Source organism: Tiliqua scincoides, chromosome 2, assembly GCF_035046505.1.
Source record: "Tiliqua scincoides isolate rTilSci1 chromosome 2, rTilSci1.hap2, whole genome shotgun sequence".
In the NCBI taxonomy this organism is placed as follows: domain Eukaryota; kingdom Metazoa; phylum Chordata; class Lepidosauria; order Squamata; family Scincidae; genus Tiliqua; species Tiliqua scincoides.
The window spans coordinates 265427572-265452735 of record NC_089822.1 but is presented as its reverse complement, the minus strand read 5'-3'; the positions used below and the strand labels follow the sequence as shown (position 1 = coordinate 265452735).

Below are 25164 nucleotides of genomic sequence, written 5' to 3'. Positions count from 1 at the left end.
AAGAATGGCTCCCTCCCTTGAGACTTTTCGGCAAGGCCTGAAGACCCTTCTGTTTAAACAAGCCTTCTGAGTTCTCAGCCTTTTTAACATCTATTCAACATCTTTTAATATTTTTTACAGGCCTGATTTGCTGCTCTATGCTCTTTTTACCTGACTATTTTTTATCTGACTGCTGTTTTTATGATATGTGTTCATATGTTTTTATTTGTTTTAAATTATGTTTTTAATCTCTTTAACCTGTTGTAAGCCGCCTTGAGTCACTTCGGGGAGAAAGGCGGGTTAAAAAAAAAGTTGTTATTATTATTATTATTATTACTCTTCATAGGCCTTGGCTGCCCTTTTCTAGTGCCAACAGGTGAATTCTGTGCATGGAGGCGAATGGAAGTCGTACACAGTTCCTGTATCGACATTCCAGAGGACTCTTTTCTCATGGACTAGCTATTACACCAGGGAGGGGACATTAAGTCTGGGGAATCATGGAAGCCCCACCCACTCAGGAAGACTTCAATCACTGACCTGCCTGCCTGCTTCTCATTCATAGTACTGACACTGCCAGGGAACTATTGAGAAGGGGAGTTCACCGGCAAGCTCAAACCCTCCCGTTATATCCTGGACATAAACTAAGAGTCAAGTGGATTAAAACATATGTTCAAGTAAGTAAATATTTAGTTCATGATAAGTAAACCTTTTTACAAATTTAAATTTTTACAAATTTAAATGCTTCTTCAGTATTGTGACTCTCAGACTTCTGAAGTCTATTGTATGTGGCTTGTATGTAAAGCAAGTTTGGCGGTCCCTGATTTATATGGTTTCTCTCCTGTGTGGGTTCCTTGATGCCGGATCAGTTGTGAACTCAGAATGTAGCTCTTTCCACACTCCAAGCATTGATACGGCTTCTCCCCTGTGTGGTATTTTTGATGCAAAGTAAGGTTTCTGCTCTCAGTGAAGCTCTTCCCACACTCCAAGCATTGATATGGCTTCTCCCTTGTGTGGTGTTTTTGATGCAAAGTAAGGTTTCTGCTCTCAGTGAAGCTCTTTCCACACTCCAAGCATTGATATGGCTTCTCCCCTGTGTGGTATTTTTGATGCAAAGTAAGGCTTCTGCTCTCAATGAAGCTCTTTCCACACTCCAAGCATTGATATGGCTTCTCCCCTGTGTGTGTTCTTTGATGCACAGTCAGACTATTTCTTGCAGTGAAGCACTTTCCACACTCCAAGCATTTAAATGGTTTCTCCCCTCTGTGGTTTCTTTGATGCACAGTCAGGCCTCTGCTCTCAGTGAAGCTCTTTCCACACTCCAAGCATTGGTATGGTTTCTCCTCCATGTGGGTTATTTGATGCACAGTCAGGTTTGAGCTCCGACTGAAGCTCTTTCCACACTCCAAACATTTAAATGGTTTCTGCCCCGTGTGGGTTCTTTGATGCATAGTCAGGTTGAAGCTCTGAATGAAGCTCTTTCCACACTCCAAGCATTTGTATGGTTTCTCCTTCATGTGGGTTCTTTGATGCACAGTCACGTCTGAGATCCGACTGAAGCTCTTTCCACACTCCAAACATTTATATGGTTTCTGCCCTGTGTGGGTTCTTTGATGCACAGTCAGGTTGCAGCTCTGAATGAAGCTCTTTCCACACTCCAAACATTTATATGGTTTCTCCCCTGTGTGGGTTCTTTGATGCAGAGTCAGGCTACTTCTTGCACTGAAACTCTTCCCACACTCCAAGCATTTATATGGTTTCTGCCCCGTGTGGGTTCGTTGATGCACAGTCAGGTGTGAGCTTTGACTAAAGCCCTTTCCACACTCCAAACACTGATATGGTTTCTGCCCCGTGTGGGTTCTTTGATGCACAGTCAGGTTGCAACTCTGAATGAAGCTCTTTCCACACTCCGAGCATTTGTATGGTTTCTCCTCCATGTGGGTTCTTTGATGAACAGTCACGTCTGAGGTCCGACTGAAGCTCCTTCCACACTCCAAACATTTATATGGTTTCTGCCCTGTGTGGGTTCTTTGATGCATATACAGGTGTGAGCTCAGTCTAAAGCTCTTTCCACACTCCAAACATTTATATGGTTTCTGCCCTGTGTGAACTCTTTGATGCAGAGTCAGGCTACTTCTTGCAGTGAAGCTCTTCCCACACTCCAAGCATTTATATGGTTTCTGCCCCATGTGGGTTCTTTGATGCACAGTCAGGTTTGAGCTCTGACTGAAGCTCTTTCCACACTCTAAGCATTGATATGGTTTCTCCCCTGTGTGGATTCTTTGATGCACAATCAGGTCTCTGCTCTCACTGAAGCTCTTTTCACACTCCAGGCATTTATATCGTTTTTCTCTTTCACGGTTTGTATGATGTGTTCCAAGTTCTGATTTACAGCTGATGGTTTTTGCAAATTGAGGATGTTCTTTCCCCCTCATTCCAGCTTCTTTTTTTGGATCAACTGGGATGACATTGAAGTCCCTCCCATGAAGAGCATCACCTTTATTACTCCATTCCTCTGTGTGACTTCCATGCTGCTCCTCTGGTCTGTCATAATGCACAGCTTTCTCCCTTGTGTGGGTCTTTTTATGGAAGATAAGATCTGTGTTGGTGCTGAAGCTCTTTCTTGTCTCAGACAATATAAATGCTGACCTTCCCTCCTCCCTCCTTGATCCATCCTGGTCTCTAAAAGTTACTTCCTGTACATCGTGCATGGTTGTTTCTGGTGACAGCCCCCGTGGTTCCCTTTCATCCTCTTCTCTATTGCTTCCTGGAACAAAGAGAGAAGCTTGATGAGCAGCCCAATAGAAAAATGGGACCTCTAATGACTCCCAGGAAGGTGTTTTTTAATTTATTTCCAGTACTTTTCTTCTTCCTTTCTCCCAAAGGATCCCAAGGCAGCCATTCAAAGCATTGCTTAGGATTGCAGCCCTCTCAGTAAATCATTCACAGTTGGCTGTTGTTCAGGAGTAAAAAATTACAGCTGCCAGGCTTGTTGCAACCTGACTCACCCAGGGATTGGGGCAGCTTTTTATCCTTTGTAAAGAATGTTTCTTTGGAAAAGTCACAAGAGGGGTTCTCCCTCAGGATTTTCTAGGGCTTCACAACAGTTTCAATGCCATATTATCTGTGCCACAGGGCAGCAGAGGGGTAAGGTCTGCAACTGATTTTCCCTTAGGGGATATGTGGCCAAAATTTTGCTTACAGAGGTGAGGTGTCCCCAGTCAGCCAGCACACACTGATCCAAAGCTACTGTTTTATTAAGCAGTGTTGTGTGTAATAGAATTACCTGCTGATTCCTCTTCTTCCTGGTGCTCCTGGAAAAATGCAGACTCTACTTCCTCCAGCTGGATAACAAAGGCAGGTTTAGGAAACTCCTCTGAGAAAGAAACAAGAGAATGAAATCCTTCTGCTTACAAAATATCCAGCCTTTCCAAAACGACTGCCCCCCACCTCCAGAGTGGCTCGGAATGGGACAGGACAAGAGGTGACCTTGCTGAACACCTGCACATGAATGAGCTGACTGGTCAGTTCTGAAAGGGTCAGTCTGGTTTGTGTAAGTACAGGCTCATTGCTCATGAGTACTGGAATGATGGACAAGTTGGGAATCCAGTTGTGAACGAGAACCCAGCCACGCTTCTCTCATCAACCTCTCAGCATATGGAAGGGAAGCCTCAACCTGAAGACCAGCTAACCACCTCCTCTTCTGGCAATTCCCTCTCTGCAAAGTGACTGGGAATTTAGGCAAGCTGGAAAAGAGGTGACCTTCTCCTGCTTTTTCATCTCTTCAGCAAGACTCTCACTAGAGAACCAGATTCTCAGTCCAGAACAGACATAGCTCAGTGACTGAGTACTTCTTTTGCCCACAAAAGACCCAGAAAACATTCCTGGCATCAAGAGAGGGGTGGGAGACATCCCTGCTTGATCCCCTGGACAGCTGTTGTTGATCAGTGTGGGCAGTACTGAACCAGAGGGGTCTGACTCAGAAGGCAGATTCCCTCTCTCCCAGAACACCAGGAATGTCTCCCCAGACAAGCCCAGGCTGAGGAGGAAGAGCTGCTTAAAGGGCCAAGACACCCCTTGTCTTCCCCTCAGCTCACACTGGTCTTCTTCAGCAAACCCATTTTTTATAGCAGGAGAAAGTGCTAAGATATGTCACTGAAGAAAAGCAGTAGAAAGAGGACTGAAGTTGGCAGTTTCTCCATTTGGCTCTGATGTCCAAATAGAGCTGGCAAATCAACAGGTTCCAAAGACTTTGCTGATGCCACAACAGTCAACGTCCAAGATGGCATAAGCCAAAAGTCCTGGAGCTGGTCTGGTAAACATACTTGGCTCTTGGAATCAGAAAGAGATGAAAATAATCTCGATTCCTCATTCCTGCTTAAATGCAAACCTCCCACATGCTGGAGAAGGAGTGGCTTTATGGGCCACGACACCCCTGGGCTTTCCTGTGACTCATAATGGCATTAAACCTCCTCCTGTACAAAGCCGTTTCTCCTAACAAGAAAAAGTATCAAGATCTGGTCACTAAAGAAAACCAAGAGAAGGAGGATTCCAATGGCCTGTTTGGTTCTGATGCCCAAATAGGGTTTGCCAAGTGCCATGTTCCAAATGCCTTTCTTGATGCCAGGACAGACCAAATTGAAGATGACATCAGACACAAGCCCTGGAGGTGATCTAGAAAACATATGTGGGAGTTGGGAGAAATAATCTTCAGTCCTGGCCACTTTAGACATGAAACCTCCCATAGAGGGAACCAGAGGAGACCCACATCATGCTCCCAGCACAACAGACCAGTTTTTCTCTGGAGACATCAGGCACAGGTCAAGGATACACAGCCCCTTTAGTCAGCCAGAGAAATCCCACATTCCCCTGGTGATAGGACTAACTGACAGGTCATGCAAAATCCAACCAGCAGCAATGTTACGTTAAAATCCCCTTTTTCCCTTCCAAGTTGTGATTTTTACTAAAATGCAGGCCTAAAACTTCTCTTTCAGGCCACAAAAGGAGTCAAATCTTAAACTCACTCATTTCTCATGTTGTTTGTCAGTCTGGGGAGACTCATTTCCTCTAGAGACACTGGAAATGTCTTTATTGTTTAAGTCAATCACTGAATATGCAAACAAAGAAGGAGGACTTTGGCAGCAAAGTCTACCACCTATTGTTAATTAAATCACAACCATTAAAGCCACCTCCAGACTCAAATCCAGTAGCAACAGGAAGTAAGCTACTCCCCCTCCCCCAGAGCCAAGCTTTGCTGATAACTGAGTTCTGGACCCTTCCACCTTTTCATCACATACTCCACGTGTACCATTGTGTGTTACTGAGCATGCCCACAGCTCTGGGATACTTCCGGTCAGTTTAGATTGACTTCCAGGTCAGACAACTCTTATAAGAGAGAACGCAGAGCTCAGCTCTCTCTCTCTGACTGCCCACCTGCTAGAGGGGCCATACACAGAACTCTCTTCATCCAACTGCTCCCCCCCACAGGTAAATATATCGTGCGTCTAAACTTCCCCCCCCTTCTTCCCTACCTATTCCTCCCTTCTCCCCCCATCTTTAGTCAGCAACTGGGTTTAGCAGATTAAGGAACCCCTAAAATACCTTCCTACACCCTAACCATTTCTGTTTCTTTTTTCAGATGCACTCAAATACATAGCACATGCATCCACCACGAGTTAGGTACACCAGACAAGTATATACTTATCGATTCTCCATGTATATTATGTTCCCTTTGTGTGTTTTTGCAATAAAAATATAATCCTTTGATTGAAAGTTACCTTCCTCCTAGTCTCCTCATTAAGCTAAACAAGGGATTTCTTTGCTCTACGCTGTCTTGTATCCAGCCTATGGTCCCAAAAGTTTCCAGAAGGCTAATATAAATAATTTCCCTAAACAAAACAGCCTTTTTAGTAACAGCAATGCCTAGTACTTGACAAACCACCAATTCATGGGGAAAGAAGCTGAACAATACAGAAGAAGGACTGGAGGAGGCGTGATCAGCACTGTCAGGTACAAGCGGTGCATTTTGCAAGTCCAGAAAGCATCAGTCAGGCCATGCTCAGCTCTATAACAGCAAAGAACATCAGGCATGTCCAAGACATGAGTTCCAGCCCCAAATGCCCCATTTTATGATGCAATTCTAACAGTGGAAAACAAGAATAGCCACTGGGAAGCAAGAATTTGGTTCCTATGTACCAAGAATAAAGGACGCTCTTACCCAGAGAGGCCACCATCTCATAATTCTCCAGCATGACATCCCTGTACAGAGCCTTTTGGCCTGGCTCCAGCAGAATCCACTCCTCCTCTGTGAAGTGCACAGCCACTTCCTGGAAGGACACCAGACCCTGGAACAAAAAATAAAATGTCCCAGAGAGAACATCCCACCCTTTCTATAGAACATTTCTCTGCTCTTTTGCCCTCAGCCTGAAAGAGAAATTAAGTTTGGATCAACTGGTATTTTCCTGCAGTATATTTAGCAAATCAGAATAGTTCTTTACATGTAATTTTCTCCTCCTTTTCTAATGGAACTGACGCCATCCATGTATGACACACGTGGTCGTGATGAAAAATATCACATCACTTGAGTGACCACCTCTATGGTATTCAGTGGCCACATCGATGGTACTAGACTGGCAGGCAGGACGACTTACCAGTAATTAAAAAGTGGTCCAGGAAATATTCACAGATTGCCTCACTGTTTCACCACATACACAACACGGCAATCCTTCTGTTGCAGTGCACACCAGACAGGGATGCCCGGGTGTGGCCTCCCTTGGAGGGACTGCTGCACACTATGATTGTGCAAAGAGGAAAAGATCGTGCATTGCTGCATACAGATAAGCATGAAACGCATTACACCACTGTGCTGCATGTAACAGGAATAGCCAACTCTAGCATAGGAGGCCAGAGTTTGTACATGCACATACTCAGCCTGTCCTGAGTGAGCAGCCTCCATCGTGCTGCTGGCTGTGCTCCTTTTTCACGCCCCCAGCCATACTGCCTCCCCAGGACCTCCTCCACTTAGTCAGTGCCCATTCAGCACTGCACTGCTCTTCCTGTGTTCTTAATACAAGGCCTGCCATTCCAGGTTTTGTAGCTGTCTGCTTGCTCTGCTCAGCTGCTCTCACTGAAGGTGTGTCTGGAAAAGGAGGGCAGCCAATGTTCTCTGAGCTGCTCTTGCCCTGAGCCATAATCTGTTGTGTTCGGCCTCGTCACAACCTCAGCCTGTCTCCAGCCACCTTCTCCTGCTCACACTCATGCAAAGAACCCTGTTGCGTCCATCTGACATTCAGACAAACCCCCAAATCCAAAACCGATCGTGACAAAGCAAATAGCAAGCAGCAGCAGCAGCTGGGCCATGGTGTCCAATGGCAGAGGACTGAGAATCCCCAGCAAGATTCAAAGGACACACAACAGCTTCCCCAGGACCTTCTCCACTCAGTCACTGCCCACTCAGCACTGCACTGCTCTTCCTGTGGGCAAAGTTTGTACTTAACACATGGCCTGCCATTCCAGGTTTTGTAGCTGTCCGCTTGATCTGTTCGGAGCTGCTCACACATGAAGGTATGTCTGGAAAAGGAGGACAGCCAATATTCTCTGAGCTGCTCTTGCCCTGAGTCATAATCTGTTGTGTTTGGCCACGTCACAACCTCAGCCTGTCTTCAGCCACCTTCTCCTACTCACACTCATGCAAAGTACCCTGTTGCGTCCATCTGGCATTCAGACAAACCCCCAAATCCAAAACCAATCGTGATGAAGCGAATGGCGAATGGCAGCAGCTGGGCCATGGTGTCCAAGGGCAGAGGACTGAGGATCCCCGGCGAGATTCAAAGGACAATTACAACAGTTTGGAAGGCTAGCGCTGTGTGTGATGGACTCCTGAAGGGCTGGGGAGAAAAGGCTCCATGCAGCTCCTCACTCCAGCCACTATGATTGAGGGCCCCCCCAATGCAGTGGAAAAGGGAGAGTGCTGCTTAGAGACACAGATTCTCAACTCCAAGGAACGTCAGACAACATGTGAGGGCATCCCAATAAAAGGAGACTAATTACAGGATTTTACTGGTTAACCGACATTCCAGTCGCTGGAGTTCTCTGGAGTTCACACACACTCTTCTGTGTGATGAAATACACTATTTTATAGCACCAGACAAAAAGGCTTCCTTCAAGGCCTGGAAGACAGGAGGAGGACAAGGTGTTCCTTGCAAGTTGCTCTGGGGATTCCCTCTTACCTGAGCAGGCTGCAGAGGTGCTGATTCTGCTCCATGCAAAAGAGGCGACGGTCTGGAATGTGGCCCTGATTTCATCCCACTGCCTGTGAGGGAGACAAACCTGATGGGAGGTCATTGAACCTTCGTGCCCTCTTTCTTCTGCAACCTGACACGATTTCCCCAACCCAGAAATGCCTCCATTGGGTGAGACACTCACATCTTCATTCCCTTGCTTCACATTCTTCCTTCTGCCACCTGGTCCCTGTTTCTTCCCCTCCCTGCCTGTCTAGTCATCTCCATCCTCTCCTTGCAGTCCTTGCTCCTTAAGGGCATTTCAGGCCCACCAACACCCACATTTTCTGCTGCAGTGTCTGCCTCCAGTCAGTTCTCCTGCTGCTGTTCTTTCACAAACCCCAGTCCCTAGGACTGACCTTGAGAAGCACCGGAAGACAGGTGCTGTATCCATTCCAGATGATGTCCTGCAACTCAGGCGATTAGACCTGATGAGGAGGGGATACTTGACTGGCTGATGCAGGGGGCAGGAGGAAGTCAGGTGTAATGGGGGCATCTTGGCAGGGCTGTTTCCCGGAACAGTTGTGGGTGGAAGTTCTATTATCTCTCCAAGGGCCCAGGACTAATGGCCAACAGTGCTGGAGCTCAGCCCCTGTGCTAGGTGTCATAAACGTAACATAAAGCACATTTAGGGCACCCGTGGAGTAAGTGGTGCCCAACCTGGCAGTGACTAGTGATGATGTCGTCACCAGTTCCTTCCAGTGGCAGAAGACAAACATTGAGAAATGCTGCGGAAGTGGAATGAAATCCCCCCCACCCGTCCTGCTGAGACACACACCTGGAATGATGCAAAAGTTTTGAGGCTGTGTGAGGGCAGGGCAGAGATCTGGGGCTTTGTCTTCTCTGGGCCAGGCCAGGATGCTGGAAGGATCCTTTTCGGTTGCAAACTCCAGCCCTCTTATGAAAAGGTTTTATTCCACCTGTTCACACCAGGAATGAAGAAGCTGAAAACAGTCCAGGCAAGAGGGTATGATCTGAAGGATATGCAATTAAAAGACAAGACTCTTGAGGAACCCCCACCCCCTTCCCTTTCAGGGAGAGTCCCAAGGCTCAAACATGGTTCCCGGGCATCCCTCCTGCGCCCGGCTCTTCCTACCGCTCTTCCAGCTCTGACACTGCTCCCCCTTTGGCCTTGTCCCTGTCACACAAACCCCAGCACAGAAGCAGAGCCCTCTAAGGCAGCCTCAGAGGGTAGCAATCAGCTGGGGGGAGGGGCAGGAGTGTCACAGTTCCTCTCCAGCCCCCCTTCCCTTCCCTGGCTGGCTTTTGAGCCCGGCTGTCTCTCCCCTATGGGGGCTTCTCTCCCACCCACCCCAGGAGCCCTGTGACCCAATCACCGCCCCAGAGATACCCACCACGGTGGATGGACGCCTGGAGGAGTGAGGCAGAGGAAGGGGCGGAGCCGGAACTGGCTTCCATTCACTCCTCCTGTTAACCCTCGCAGTGCCTGTGCAGAGGAAGGACTGGCTGGCTGGACCCTCCTTTCCCCTCCTCCAACAGATGCAAACGATGTGCATTGAAGGGCAAGACTGGGGTCTCTGCTGGTCCTCCGCTTGGTGCTTGCGGTGGGGCGGGCGAGGGGCATCTTCTGGGGGCTTCCCCTCTCCCTCCTGCCTGGTCTCCCTGCAGCACTGCTGGGCATGTCTGGAAGACCCTCCGGGTGCCCCTTCCCCCTGCTGTCCTCCCACCTGGCTCTGGTCGTGATGCTGCTTCCCATTCCCTGCATCCAGGTCCTTCCCACTTGTGCGTAGCCCCCCTATGGGTTTTGTCCTAGGATGCCTTCCAGGCAGGTCCTGGTGGTTTCTGGATGCTGCTGCCCACCTGGTTGACCTGGGCTCTGGAGTTAAGGTAGTGCTCATGTCCCCCCAAAACACAGTCCCTGTGTCACCCCCCCCCAAGCGTGACACCTTACTAGCACCTTATGGGTTCCATGCTTTGTCATAGTAGCATCTCATTGACTCTTCCTATCATCAGTCTCATTGGTCCATTTGAGTTTAGGAAATCTCCTTTTCATTGCAAAGAGCTGTATTTTTGCTCTCTGGTTTTTTGGCCATAACATTTGAGAGAATGGAGATATTTCACTCTGGTGTGTTTAACTGTATTCTGCTGCAAATTGCACATCAAATGGTATATAACTTGATGGTATTATTCCTACAAATGGCCTTTTTCGTAATTTTGGTCACTAGTGGTGTCATCCCCGAGGGTGGCAACCTGGACAGACTGCCTCAAGCTAGCTATGCCACTGCCAGGGTGTTTGGGGCTAGCCCTACAAACAGGGTACACATAATGAGTTGTATGATTTTATTATGGCTGCCATCTTATGTACACTTACATGGGAGTATGCCCCACTGAATTCCATGGAACTAGCTTCTGAGTAGCCATGCCTTGGATGGCAAGGTGAGTCTGCTTCTTTTTGCCCCTGGGAGAGTAAGAGATCCAGCGAGGCACTGGTCGCTTCCAGTTCTTCACTGGGATCCCCCTCCTTGCTGGCCACCGCTGTTGCCATCCTGGCTTTCTCTGCTTCTGCAGACACTGACCACACCTGTCCAAGTCTCTTTTTGGCATAATAAGAGCTAGAAACTTGCTTTAGTGCTATGAAAGAAAAAAGAAGGAAGGGTCCAGTCTGCAGAACTCAGACTCATTCTGTGCCTTTGGAATCAGAGCTCTGTTCATATTGCTTCTTGCCTGGGTGTGTTCCTTCATGCCCACTGCAGCCCAGTCTCAGAGACCTGAACTGGACGTTGAGCACAGAGGGTGCAATTTGGGGGCAGAAGTGAACCAGGGTGTTGACAGGTGACTTTCAGGGCAGGCTCCTCCCAGATGATTGCCAGCTTCATCTCCTGCCACTAGAGACATGCATAGAAAAAAGGGGCCCCTTGCACATGCATGCACACACAACAGTGTGTCGGGGACACACACACACACACACACACACACACACACACACACACACTCACACACTGTGTACATTCAAAGTCATAAAAGATATAGTTTTTCTCCTGTGTACATTCAAAGTCATAAAAGATATAGTTGTACAATAGTTCAGGTTCCCTAAGATGGGGAATGTAATGGAGATGGCCAGGTATAACCTGTTTAAGACACTCCAAACACTTTCGTGGCTTGCAATCATGTACCTTATGAACATAACCTCCGCATTTTTCACACAGTATTTTAGAGAGACAGTCAATCTCATTTTTCGCTGCTCATTTTTTAATGGATGTTTAAACAGCTCTGAGAAGGGCATATCAGTCTACAGCAGGGGTGCTCAATACGTCGATCGCGATCCACTGGTCGATCGCGAGGCAAAATGAGTCGATCGCAGGCTTCTCTCCCGTCCTTGCATCCCTGGGAGTGAGCCCCTGGCAGGCTTGTGAGCCCAGGGAGCAAGCCCAGGGAGTGAGCCCCTGGCAGGCTCCTCCCTGGGAGAGGAGCCACTGGCAGGCTTCTCTCCTGTCCACACATCCCTGGGAGTGAGCCCCATTGACTCTACTGGGGCTGACTCATGAGTAGACCTGGAGAGGAGCCACGCGCAGGCTTCTCTCCCATCCACGCATCCCAGGGAGTGAGCCCCTGGCAGGCTTGTGAGCCCAGGGAGTCAGCCCAGGGAGCGAGCCCAGGGAGTGAGCCCCTGGCAGGCTCCTCCCTGGGAGAGGAGCCACTGGCAGCTTCTCTCCTGTCCACGCATCCCTGGGAGTGAGCCCCATTGACTCTACTGGGGCTGACTTACCTTTCCCCTGTATTTGCACTGGTATGTATGGAGATCTGCGCCCCCAACTTCCATCTGTTGGTTCTGTGTGCAAGGGGTTTTGCACTGGTCTTGCTGTGATGTCTATATAGAGATCTTCCCTCCCCCACACCTTTCCCCTGTTTTTGTACTGGTCTGTATAGAGATCTGCTCCCCCCCCCCCACTTGTATTGGAATCCTGGAAGATCTGGTGAGGAGGTAGATGTGGTGTCAGCAGTGGCCCCTTTAAGGGTAAGGCCTGGGCATCCAGCAGAGTGTGCTGCACAGCTGCAGCCACTTGAAGGCAATAGGGCCCTCAGGGATATAAGAGCACCTGAGGCAGGAAGGGCTCCACTTATTTAAGTGAGTTAGCCTTTTCCTACATGAAGATCATTAAGTTCCACCATGACTGATGAACATTTGGAAGTGTGCTTGAGGCTGGCTGTCAGCAGCTACTGTCCTGACTATGCATCCTTGGCTGATTCACTTCAGTGCAAGTCATCAAAGTAAACTCAAGTAATTACAAAAATGTTTATAGTTAATTATGTTGTGTTGTGCAATATTGGCTCATGCGGTTATGCAAGGTACACCAACATACATTGTACACATAAATGTTATATGTTATGATGGCGTGAACATTGTAAAAAAAACTATGTTAGCTCTCCGGGTCTTGCTGGGTTTCAAAGTAGCTCTTGAACCAAAAAAGTGTGAGCACCCCTGGTCTACAGCTTCTACACATGACCTCTACCACCCTGTTACACTGTCTCCGTAAACATAAACGGCAGCAAAACCTGCAGGTGTGTGTGTGAGCATAAGGAGTCCCACAGAGGGAAAAGTAGTTTCTAGATCCAAAGAATCCTTTCATGTTTGGAATCCCATAATAATGGTCATCATGTAACAGCAGAAAGTAGGACTGGTCATGTATAGGGGGGCCCGTTCTAAAGATTTCCCAGCCTTTATCACCATGTATGACAACCCCTATATTCACTTGTAAATACAGTGGTACCTCGCATAACGAATGCCCTGCACAGCGAAAAACCCGCAGAATGAAAGAGTTGTGTGAAGTTTGGTAACTCGCACAACGAATTTTTATGACTTATGCTTCGCATAACGAATTTTTTTTTTATTGTCCTGGTTTGTTTTAAATCGCACAACCGTTAATACCCAGGATGCATTGTGCCTGGAGGTTTAAAAAGCCTCCCCAATGCAGCCTGGGCTCACTTCTCCACGTGCAGTTCCAGGGTTGACTTCCAGGAGCAACTGTGGCCTGTGCTGTGGGCGAACCCTGTCTTTGGTCAACTGTTCTGAGCAGTTCTGAGCAGTTCACCAACTCCTTGGGGAGCCTACTACCAGCAGTTAAGGTAAGTTTCTTTGAACTTTTCATAACTTTTGGGAAGTGGTGGCCAGCATTTGAGGTACGTTTTGGGGGGGCCAGCTGGCCAGTTTTGGCCTGCTGTTTTGGGGAGGTTAGGGGAGTTTTTCCAGCAGTTTGGGGAATCTGTGGAACTCATTTGCAACCGTTTTTCCAGACCAGGATTTAAGGAGCTTCTTCACAGGGACATCTCAAGCAGTGGAAAGGTAGGGAGCGTAGCTTCACCATCTACATTTGTTCTCCTGTGTTGGGGGGGGGCTGTTATGCCACTTTTTTGTCCCGGGCAGCTTTGGCCAGGGGTGGGAAGGTGTGCGTGAAGTGGATGTGAAGCACTGCCTTTTGTTTTTGTGAACGTAGCAACTGCTGACATGGGTCCCAAGAAGGCTGCTCCTGCAGAGGCCGGGAAGAGGACAAAGATGACGCTAGAAATGAAGAAGGAGATTGTCCAGAAGCACAACGGAGGCATGCGAGTGACAGACCTCGCCAGGGAGTACGGGAGGAATCCATCCACCACTGGGACCATCCTGAAGATGAGGGAGAAGATCCTTGCGACAGATGCAGCCAAGGGAGTCACCAGGATCGTGAAGAACCGGCCAGCTGTTCTGGAGGAGGTGGAGAAGTTGCTGCTCATCTGGATGGAAGAGAAGCAGCGTGCAGGGGACACAGTGACTGAGGCTGTGATTTGTAAGAAGGCCAAGGCCTTGCATGCAGACCTCGTACAGCAAGAGCCAGGAACCTCAGCCGAGCCAGAAGTCTTCAAGGCAAGCAGAGGCTGGTTTGAAAGATTCAAAACCAGATCTGGAATCCACAGCATGGTCAGGCATGGAGAGGCTGAGGTTCCTGCAGCTTTGCCACATCTCTGAACTGAAGGACATCTGCCAACAGTGGAAAAACGTGCAGACATGCACAGCGGCACCACCCAGACAAGGCTCTGGCACATGACCTTGCGAACATGTTTGATACAAGGATCATGTCCTCTTTCAGAGGGGTGCTGAAAAGGCGGCTGAAGCAGCAGACCATGGAGAGGTTCTTCATGAAGAAGCAAAGAGTGGAAGAGGAACCTGCTGCTTCTACCAGTGGTGCCCAGTTGCCTTCATCCTCCTCCTCGTCCTCCTAGAAGCCTTGAAGTCAAGCCTTGAAGCCTTCTCCCAGTTGTCCAAGTTGTTAAGGTAAGTTAGAGCAGTGATGCTGAGACGTGGGGGGCAGAGGGGTCTGTCTCCAGGTTGTCTTTGGCTAACTGTAAACTGCTTCTGTCCTAGCTAGCCAGCCTGAGACCGTTCCTGCATGCGCCTTCTCCACATTTGCCAGTGTCCCTGCCTACTCTACTGCACCTTCTCCCAGTTGACCAGCATTCGTGCCATCCCCAGAGGGACCCTCCACAGCTCTGGGAATGTAAAAGACTGCTGCTGTGATGTGGAGACAGTTCTGTCTGCCTCCAGTTTCCTGACTTAAAAGACTGGTCCTGTAGGTTGAGACACTTGTTAACCTTAAAATGTTTGTTTACAAGTGTCCCCTAGAGCCTTAGAGAGTCCTTTGGTGATTTTAAAAAGTTTCTGTATTGGTTTCTGTATGATGTCCCTGTTTACATGCCTTAAAAATGTACTTTCTGAAGAGTTTTGCACAGTCCAAGGACTGTTTGTGACTGTTTCTGTTCAGTTTCAGTGTTGAGCCTCAAGTCAGATGGTCCTGCCTCATGTTTGCTGATTTTTAAATGTTTTTCTGTCATGTTTAAAAAGTTGATGTTTTGTGCTTGAAATTTTTGAAATCCTCAGTACAGTATGTATGCCTTTAAAGAGCACTTAATAAACACTTTGTAAACCAAATTTGACTTTGTTCTGACTTTTCTTGCCCATAGGAACGCATTAATTAAATTTCAATGCATTCCTATGGGAAAATGCGATTCGCAAAACGAAAAATTCGCTTAACGAAAGGACTTGCGGAACGGAATAATTTCGTTATGCGAGGCACCACTGTACCTTTCAAATCTCCCCAGGTCTGATAACAGTATATTTTCTTTATCAGGGCCAATCCCTACTGCCTCATACAACCATCTTGCACCCTGTAATAATTGATAATCAGTACACTTCCTGCCAGCCATGACAGAGAAGAGACTCCCCCCAAAACACAGGTTGCTGTCCCCATTATTCAGGTCCACAAGTTGGCACTTTTTCTTTTCTAGGATCTTGCTATAAAGGATAGTCTATACCCTTGCCTACCTCTGTTTCTGATAACCAAAACAATGAGATGCAGCAAAACATTGAGATGAACTTCTGCATTGCTCTGAATGAGATTCCCGATGTTAGCAAAAAAAGAGGCAGCATCCAGAGCTCTCCTGTGTCTCCTCAAAGAGAAGAGAGGGTTATTTAACTCCCCTCCCTCTAAACGCAATTGAACTAAATCAGACTCCTCCATTTCGTCATGTAACTTATCAAGAAGTTGCTGAATGCTGTTGGTAATGGCTTGTTCCACCAACAAGGGGTGACTTAAGTGCTCCAAGTTTACAGAGCAGAAGGAAAAAGTGTATCTGGAGACAGGGAATCTCGGAGCATGCCATTCCCAACGCCCCTCCCTTTCCAGGTAGACTCTCGGGTGGACCTCCTCCTCCTCCTCCTCCTCCCCCCCTGTAGTGCTCATGGTGGAATAGCCACTATCAGAAAGCAGGGACCCTGGGTGTGCATTGGAGGAATAGCCACTATCAGAATGCTCTTCTTCCATAGCAGCAGCTGCCGCAGGTGCAGCAGCAGCAGGAACAGGGGACCCTTGGGGTATAGGTGAAAGCCCCCTCTGCCCTGCATCAGAGTCATCATCAGAACCCTCTGAATCAGAGGAGTCCTGTGGGGTGTGTGGGAAGCCCCCCCCCCCAACTTGGTTCACCCCTATAGCAAGTGGAGAACTGTGTGCTGTTTGGCTCAACTCTCCCTGCAGACTCTCAGGATAGTTGTGGAAGTTTTTAATATTTTCTTGAAAAGAAACAAGCATCTCTTTATCAAGCCCCCTCCCCTGAAACAATGAACACCAGTATTTTTTAAACTCTGAATTCCAATAGTTAATCTGAGCTGTCAGTTTTCTTTCCTTTTCATTAACAGCATTCATACAATGATTCAATATACACCCCATTTCTAAACATTCTTCCTCGTCAATGTTTCTGGTTTTCCTTTGTTTTTATTGGCACTTTATTGGTGGGCTCCTTTTCTCGCCAAACCAAATATCCTGGCACCACAAAACCCCTTCCTAGTGGTCAGCAGGGATGGGGAGAGTCGTTTGAGGGGTCACATGAACCCCTTTCCTACACTTTATTGGTTGGCTCCTTTTCCCGCCAAACCAAGTGTCGGGGCGCTACAGAACTCCTCCCTAGTGGTCGATGGTCATGGGGGTTGTTTGAGGGGTCACACAAACCCCATCAGGGGGCGGGGTTTCTGGTAAAGAGGGGCGGGACTTCCGCTGTCAAATAGTTTTGAAATGAAGTATGTATGTATACTACTGCTGTGCCATTCAACTAACATGGAGGAGGCCTTGCATCATGTTGTGGCTATCCAACAATTGCCTAGAGACTCAGCCCAGGTCTTGTCATCTCCCCCAAGATCATTGTAGCCTAATATGAACTCTATATCTAAAGCCCTGGATGGGGTGCCATCGGGGGCAGCGTCTGCTGTTCCGGGCAATGGGGAGTTGGAATCAGCTCTTGAGTCCTGTAAAGCTTTGCCGGAGACTCCTGGCTTCCACCTACCCTCCAGGTCCCTTGTGGACACAGAAGTGGATTGCCAAAATTCAGGATCAATTAACTCAATAAGTACTGACCTCCCAATGCACTTACCTACTGATGACCATTCACTCATTGCAAATGTGCTCACAGCCCCCAAAGGCCCCTTGCCAGCAGAACAAGGTTGTAGGGCAGATCCTCCTGCATTGGTGGCTAAAGATCTGATAATGGAACTACAGCTGGAGGGGGATGACATTGTGGAGGGTGCCATGAGTGCCTTTAAGGAACTCACAAGACCAGAACAACTGAATATTATCAGATCCCTGGACAGAGTTAACGCAGAACTTCTCAATCACAACGTGGAAACTTTGACTTATGAAATCCTTCCAGTGCAAGTATCAGCTCATCTATCTGTTCCAGAAGCAACCACGGAGGTAACTACCACCCCTCATTCCAGGGATTTTACACCATCTCCTATGGCCAATTTTGCCCTGAGTAGCTGCATGTCTCACAATCCTCCTGGTGCTGAGTGTCCATCAGGAAGCAAAGATTGACTAATTAATGCTTCTTCAGCCCTTACTACCTCTTCCCATCTAAGAATTCTTTCCTGGAATATTGCAGGGTGGAAGAACAAGAAAAATGACAGCGGCTTCTTAAGCTATCTTAGAACCTTTGACATTATTCTGTTGCAGGAGATATGGGTTTTAGACCATCTGTATATCCCTGGCTACAAGGCTTTTGTAGTACCTGCAACTAAACCCACCTCTAATGGTTGTCCTTTGGTGGGTTTAGCCAGCCTTGTACTGAAGCGGTTTAAGTCATGCACTTTAGACATCATTCAAGGTTGTTGTAAGATACAGACAGAAGGAAATGTGTCTCGACCCAGCGCATTATTAATCTGAAGAACCCCTTGCCACAGGATGTTGTGATGTCACCAGAAGGCCTAGATCAGTACTTCTCAACCAGTGGTACTCATATCACCGGTGGTACTTGGGGTGGTGTCCAGTAGTATGCATTGGACCCACAGACCCCGCAGTGAGACCAGCAATGCGACAGGCAGCAGTAGGAGGCTCAGCTTCGCGGACAGATCCCCAGTGTTGGCTTTTTGTGCTCTTCAAAAAGGCCTCCCACCCACCCTTAGCCTCTTACCCGTGCTTGTCATGTTGCGTCTGGGCTCCCACTCTGGAAGTACAGTAACTAGCAATGACATTCCTCGTTGCTTCCAGTGGTACTTGCAATAGGTGGAGCATGTGAAGTGGTACAATGGGGAACAAATGTTGAGAAACGCAGGCCTTTAAAAGAAGATTGTGAGATTGAGGGAGAAGAAATCCATCACAGGATACAAGCCATGATGGGTATGTACAGTCTGAGATTAGCTAGTTGCACATCATGAGGGCCGGGTAGGAATTTTTTAATGTCATCCGAATTGGCTGTGGGTTGTATTTATTTCACCTACCCCAGACCAGCGAGGGAGGGAGGGGTTATTCAGTAGGTTTCATGCATTAAAAATGGGTCACTGTGTGTAATAAAGTAGGACAAGTTAATCCCAATTGCAATCTGGTATCTTTGCTGGCTCTGTGTGTGTGTGTGTGTGTGTGTGTAAATAGAATGCTAGATGCAGGGAGGAGGCAGCAAGATGCAAGTCTCTTGTTATCTTGTGTACTCCCTGAGACATCTGGTGGGCCGCTGTGAGGCACAGGAAGCTGGACTAGATGGGCCCTGGGCCTGATCCAGCAGGGCCCTTCTTATGTTCTTGGGAGTGAGCAAGGGGCATCTTCCTTCCTTCCTTCCTTCCTTTCTTCCTTCCTTCCTCCCTTCCCATGCACCACTGCAGGGTAGACGTGGAATCCATCTGAGCATGTAACTATGCTTGTGTCATTATACATTGTACAATAGTTCTGTGGCTCGCCCCCAAACCAGAAGGCAGTGTCCCTGGTGTGCCTCGATTCAATAACGCACCCATTGGCAGGTGCAGAGACAGCTATTTATTGCAAGTCAATCAAGCAAGGCACAAGGAGTGTGTTCTCAGAGCATTTGCAAAGTTCAGCTGGACGCAGCCAGCCTTTTATACTTCGAAGCAACACAGGCAGTTCAACAGGCAGAAGCTCAGAAAATTTCTACCCCAGCCTCACCCAAATGCCCCTCTACTCCTCCTTCTGGTACTGATGTCTTTCCTCTGAACACATTTTGCTGCTCTTGAAAGATAAGAGGGTATTTACTGGTCCTGTGGTTATCGTCAAGGATCAAGGCACTGGGTGACTGGGACTCAAAGCACCAGGTGAGGGCATGAAGCTATCTCACTAATTTGGCAAGCAAAAGCATTTAGTTTTACTGGTCACTGTTGTCAAAGCATCCAGCCCTTCCCCCCACCTGGAATGCTTCCTCTGCTCTTGCAGTATTCCATGCTCTGACCTACTCTAAGGGAGCCCTTAGCCTACGGCATCATTTCATTGTGGGAACCTTACATCCATTCCATATCTGAACAACTCCACCTTTGGGACTAATCTGGGATGATGCACAAGTGAGAGCTTCTTAATGTGGTTCACAGTGTGGTTTTCTGTGCTGCTCTTATGTGGGGCTCCCACTGACCTGGTCTACCCTTACTGGCTACACCATTCTCTGGGCTCAGCAGATCCTCTTGGAGAACTGCTTACCCTTCTCGCTCTGCACGTAGTTTTAGAGTCTGCAGTACCAAAGGGGCTGTGTGTGTGGGAGAGAGAGAGATGGGGGAGAGCAGCACATTGGAAGCCCCACCAAGCAAATCTCACATCCCTGGTAACCAATCCAGAGGAAGGGGGTGTCCAGTACCAGTATGCTGATACCTTACAATTAACTACTTGCATTTTAAAACAAAGCAAATGTCTAGAACAGGGGTGTCAAACTAGTTTCATACCAAGGACCGAATAGGTATCATGATGCCAAAAGTGATGTCATTAAGCAGGAAGTGATGTCATTAAACACGTCATAACAAAAAAAAAGCACTTATTCTCACTTAGGAACTTATTAGCTGCAAATGACAGAAGAGAAAACACACAAATCTTGATCATATTTCACGACATGGGAGAGCCTAATTTTCATGTGGCCTGCCCTTTCAGCAGTGCCACCTCTGCACTGCTAAGCAGCTGAGAGCTCAAGCGCCTGATAAAAAAATTCCACGGGCCACATCCTGCCCCCAGGCCTTATGTTTGACACCCCTGGTATAGAAGATTGTCACCCCATTGCAAAGACATGTGGAATAATTGGCCATTTTCCACAATCAGCAGAGGCTGATTGAAAGGGGGCCAGACCAGAGCAGTGACTCTTGCAGAGATCCTATGAACACCCTTCTTAGGCAGCAGCTCGGTGTGTTCTGTCTCTGTCCTGGGAACGACAAGACAGTCTATTCGTACCTGACACAGAGAATTGCCCGCCTGCAGCCATATGAGAAAGATTCCTATTTGTGTAACTATAAGCAATTGACTATTCCCCCTGTCAAGATTCATACTGTCAAGATTCATACTTCCCATACTACTGAGAACTGCCCTTCTCAGTAGTGCCATGGCAGGGTCAGTCCACCTGCCCGTCTGACACTCAAGTCACTGCAAAAAAAAATGGAGAAAGAAATAGGATGGAATAGGTTTAGGAGTTTGGGGTTCTCTGTGAAGGTACAGCTGAGAGCCACAGAAGGAGGAAGTCCTTCAGTGCCCCTATCCCTAGGTCTGAGCCCTGTTCTTCATAGGCCTAGGCTGCCCTTTTCTAGTGCCAACAGGTGAATTCTGTGCATGGAGGCGAATGGAAGTCGTATCCAGTTGGAAGACATTCCAGAGGACTCTTTTCTCATGGACTATGTATTACATTGGGACATACAGTCTGGGGAACCATAGAAGCCCCACCTACTCAGGAGGACTTGAATCACTGACCTGCCTGCCTGCTTCCCATTCATAGTACAGACCCTGCCACCACTGAGAAGGGGAGTTCACCGGCAAGCTCAAACCCTCCCGTTACATCCTGGACATAAACGAAGAGTCAAGTGGATTAAAACATATGTTCAAGTAAGTAAATGTTTAGTTCATGATAAGTAAATCTTTTTACAAATATAAATTTTTAAAAATTTAAATGCTTCTTCAGAATTGTGACTCTCAGACTTCTGAAGTCTATTGTATGTGGCTTGTATGTAAAGCGTGTTTGGTAACCCCTGATTTATAAGGTTTCTCTTCTATGTGGGTTCTTTGATGCCGGATCAGTTGTGAGCTCCGAATGTAGCTCTTTCCACACTCCAAGCATTGATATGATTTCTCCCCTCTGTGGATTCTTTGATGCACAGTCAGGCCTCTGCTCTCAGTGAAGCTCTTTCCACACTCCAAGCATTTGTATGGTTTCTCCTCCATGTGGGTTCTTCGATGCAGAGTCATGTTACCTCTTGCACTGAAACTCTTCCCGCACTCCAAGCATTTGTATGGTTTCTGCCCCGTGTGGGTTCTTTGATGCACAGTCAGGTGTGAGCTTTTACTGAAGCCCTTCCCACACTCCAAGCACTGATATGGTTTCTCACCTCTGTGGTTTCTTTGATGCACAGTCAGGCCTCTGCTCTCAGCGAAGCTCTTTCCACATTCCAAGCAGTGATATGGCATCTCCCCTGTGTGATATTTTTGATGCAAAGTAAGGTGTCTTCTCGCAGTGAAGCTCTTCCCACACTTCAAACATTTATACAGTTTCTCCCCTGTGTGGGTTCTTTGATGCACAGTCAGGTCGCAGCTCTGATTGAAGCTCTTTCCACACTCTAAGCACTGATATGGTTTATGCCCTGTGTGAGTTCTTTGATGAACAGTCAGGTGTGAGCTTTTACTGAAGACCTTCCCACACTCCAAGCACTGATATGATTTCTCCCCTGTGTGGGTTCTTTGATGCACAATCAGATCTCTGCTCACACTGAAGCTCTTTCCACACTCCAGGCATTTATATCGTTTTTCTCTTTTACCGTTTGTGTGATGTGTTTCAAGTTCTGATTTACAGCTGATTTTTGCAAATTGAGGGTGTTCGTTCCCCCTCATTCCAGCTTCTTTTTCTGAATCAACTGGGATGACATTGAAGTCCCTCCAATGAAGAGCGTCACCTTTATTACTCCATTCCTCTGTGTGACTTCCATGCTGCTCCTCTGGTCTGTCATAATGCACTCCTTTCTCCCTTGTGTGTGTCTTTTTATGGAAGATGAGATCTGTGTTGGTGCTGAGTCTCTTTCTTCTCACAGACAATATAAATTCTGACCTTCCCCCCTGCCTCCTTGATACATCCTGGTCTCTAAAAGTTACTTCCTGTACATCGTGCATGGTTGTTTTTGGTGTCACCCCCCATGATTCCCTTTCATCCTCTTCTCTATTGCTTCCTGGAACAAAGAGAGAAGCTTGATGAGCAGCCCAATAGAAAAATGGGACCTCTAATGACTCCCAGGAAGGTATTTATTAATTTATTTCCAGTGCTTTCCTTCTTCCTTTCTCCCAAAGGATCCCAAGGCAGCCATTCAAAGGATTGCTTAGGATTGCAGCCCTCTCAGTAAATCATTCACAGTTGGCTGTTGTTCAGGAGTAAAAAATTACAGCTGCCAGGCTTGTTGCAACCTGACTCACCCAGGGACTGGGACAGCTTTTTATCCTTTGTAGAGAATGTTTCTTTGGAAAAGTCACAAGAGGGATCCTCCCTCAGGATTTTCTAGGGCTTCACAACAGTTTCAATGCCATATTATCTGTGCCACAGGGTGGAACCAGGGGTCAGGTCAGCAAATGAATTTCCATTAGGGGATATGTGACCAAAATTTTGCTTACAGAGGTGAGGTGTCCCCAGTCAGCCAGCACACACTGATCCAAAGCTACTGTTGTATTAAGCAGTGTTGTGTGTAATAGAATTACCTGCTGATTCCTCTTCTTCCTGGTGCTCCTGGAAAAATGCAGACTCTCCTTCCTCCAGCTGGGTAACAAAGGCAGGTTTAGGAAACTCCTCTGAGAAAGAAACAAGAGAATGAGATCCTTCTGCTTACAAAATATCCAGCCTTTCCAAAACGACTGCCCCCCGCCTCCAGAGTGGCTCGGAATGGGACAGGACAGGAGGTGACCTCGCTGAACACCTGCACATGAATGAGCTGACTGGTCAGTTCTGAAAGGGCCAGTCTGGTTTATGTAAGTACAGGCTCATTGCTGAAGAGTGTTAGAATGATGGACAAGTTGGGAATCCAGTTGTGAACGAGAACCCAGCCATGCTTCTCTCATCAACCTCTCAGCATATGGAAGGGAAGCCTCAATCTGAAGGCTGGCTAACCACCTCCTCTTCTGACAATTCCCTCTCTGCAAGGAGACTGGGAATTTAGGCAAACAGAGAAACGAGGTGGCCTTTTCCTACCTTTTCATCTCCTCAGCAAGACTCTCACTAGAGCACCAGATTCTCAGTCCAGAACAGCCATAGCTCAGTGAATGAGTACGTGTTTTGCACACAAAAGACCCAGAAACCATCCCTGGCATCAAGAGAGGGCTGGGAGACATCCCTGCTTGAACCCCTGGACAGCTGCTGTCAATCAGTGTAGGCAGTACTGAACCAGAGGGGTCTGACTCAGAAGGCAGATTCCCTCTGTCCCAGAACACCATGAATGCCTCCCCAGACAAACCCAGACAAGCCCAGGTTGAGGAGGAAGAGCTGCTTAAAGGGCCAAGACACCCCTTGTCTTCCCCTCGGCTCCCAATGTTCTTCTTCAGCAAACCCATTTTTTATAGCCAGAGAAAGTGCTAAGATCTGTCACTGAAGAAAAACAGAAGAAAGAGGACTTAAGTTGGCATTTCTCCATTTGGCTCTGATGTCCAAATCAGCAGGTTCCAAAGACTTTGCTGATGCCACAACAGTCAATGTCCAAAATGGCATTAGCCACAAGTCCTGGAGGTGGTCTGGAAAACATACTTGGCTCTTGGAATCAGAAAGAGATGAAAATAATCTCGATTCCTCATTCCTGCTTAAATGAAAACCTCTCACATGCTGGAGAAGGAGTGGCTTTATCGGCCAAAACACCCCTGGGCTTTCCTGTGACTCATAATGGCAGTTAAACCTCCTTCTGTACAAAGCCGTTTCTCCTAACAAGAAAAAGTATCAAGATCTGGTCACTAAAGAAAACCAAGAGCAGGAGGATTCCAGTGGCCTGTTTGGTTCTGATGCCCAATTAGGGTTTGCAAAGTGGCATGTTCCAAATGCCTTTTGTGGTGCCAAGACAGACAGACTGAGTCCAAGATGACATCAGCCACAAGCCCTGGAGGTGATCTGGAAAACATATGTGGGAGCCGGGAGAAATAATCTTCAATCCTGGCCTTCACTTTAGACATCAAACCTCCCATAGAGGGAACCAGAGGAGACCCACATCATGCTCCCAGCACAACAGGCCAGAGTTTCTCTGGAGACATCAGGCATGGGTCATGGATACACAGCCCCTTCAGTCAGCCTGAGAAATCCCACATTCCCCTGATGATAGGACTAACAGGCAGGTCATGCAAAATCCCCCCAGCAGCCCCCCAGAAGCACTAGTACTTTTCAAACCACCAATTCATGGGGAAATAAGCCAAACAATACAGAAGAAGGACCTGAGGAGGCGTGACCAGCACTGTCAGGTACAAGTGGTGCATTTTGCAGGTTCAGAAAGCATCAGACAGGCCATGCTCAGCTCTATAACAGCCAGGAACATCAGTCATGTCCAGGACATGAGTTCCAGCCCCACATGCCCCATTTTATGGTGCAATTCTAACAGTGGGAAACAAGAATAGCAGTTCATGTCTTTGGTTCCTACACACTAAGAATAAGGGACACCCTTACCCAGAGAGGCCACCATCTCATAATTCTCCAGAATGACATCCCTGTAAAGAGCTTTTTGGCCCGGCTCCAGCAGAATCCACTCCTCCTCTGTGAAGCGCACAGCCACCTCCTGGAAGGACACCGGACCCTGGAAGAAAAAATAAAATGGTTCTGTTCCCAGAGAGAAAGTCCCACCCTTTCGATAGAACATTTCTCTGCTCTTTTGCCCTCAGCCTGAAAGAGTAATTAAGTTGGGATCAACTGGTGTTTTCCTGCAGTATATTTAGCAAATCAGAATAGTTCTTTACAAGTAATT

The 25164-nt window shown here is 47.6% G+C and overlaps 1 protein-coding gene across 1 annotated transcript in view; it reads right to left on the bottom strand.

Annotated features, from left to right (window-relative positions):
- Positions 1–585: 585 nt before the first annotated feature.
- LOC136640525 (uncharacterized) overlaps positions 586–25164 on the bottom strand; it is a 117019-nt gene continuing 92440 nt past the window's right edge. The window contains 4 exon segments of the mRNA XM_066615683.1: positions 586–2326; positions 6926–6972; positions 14955–14983; positions 21224–22001. Of these exon segments, the coding sequence (XP_066471780.1) occupies positions 756–2326; positions 6926–6972; positions 14955–14983; positions 21224–22001 (2425 nt within the window). The 3' untranslated portion in view covers positions 586–755.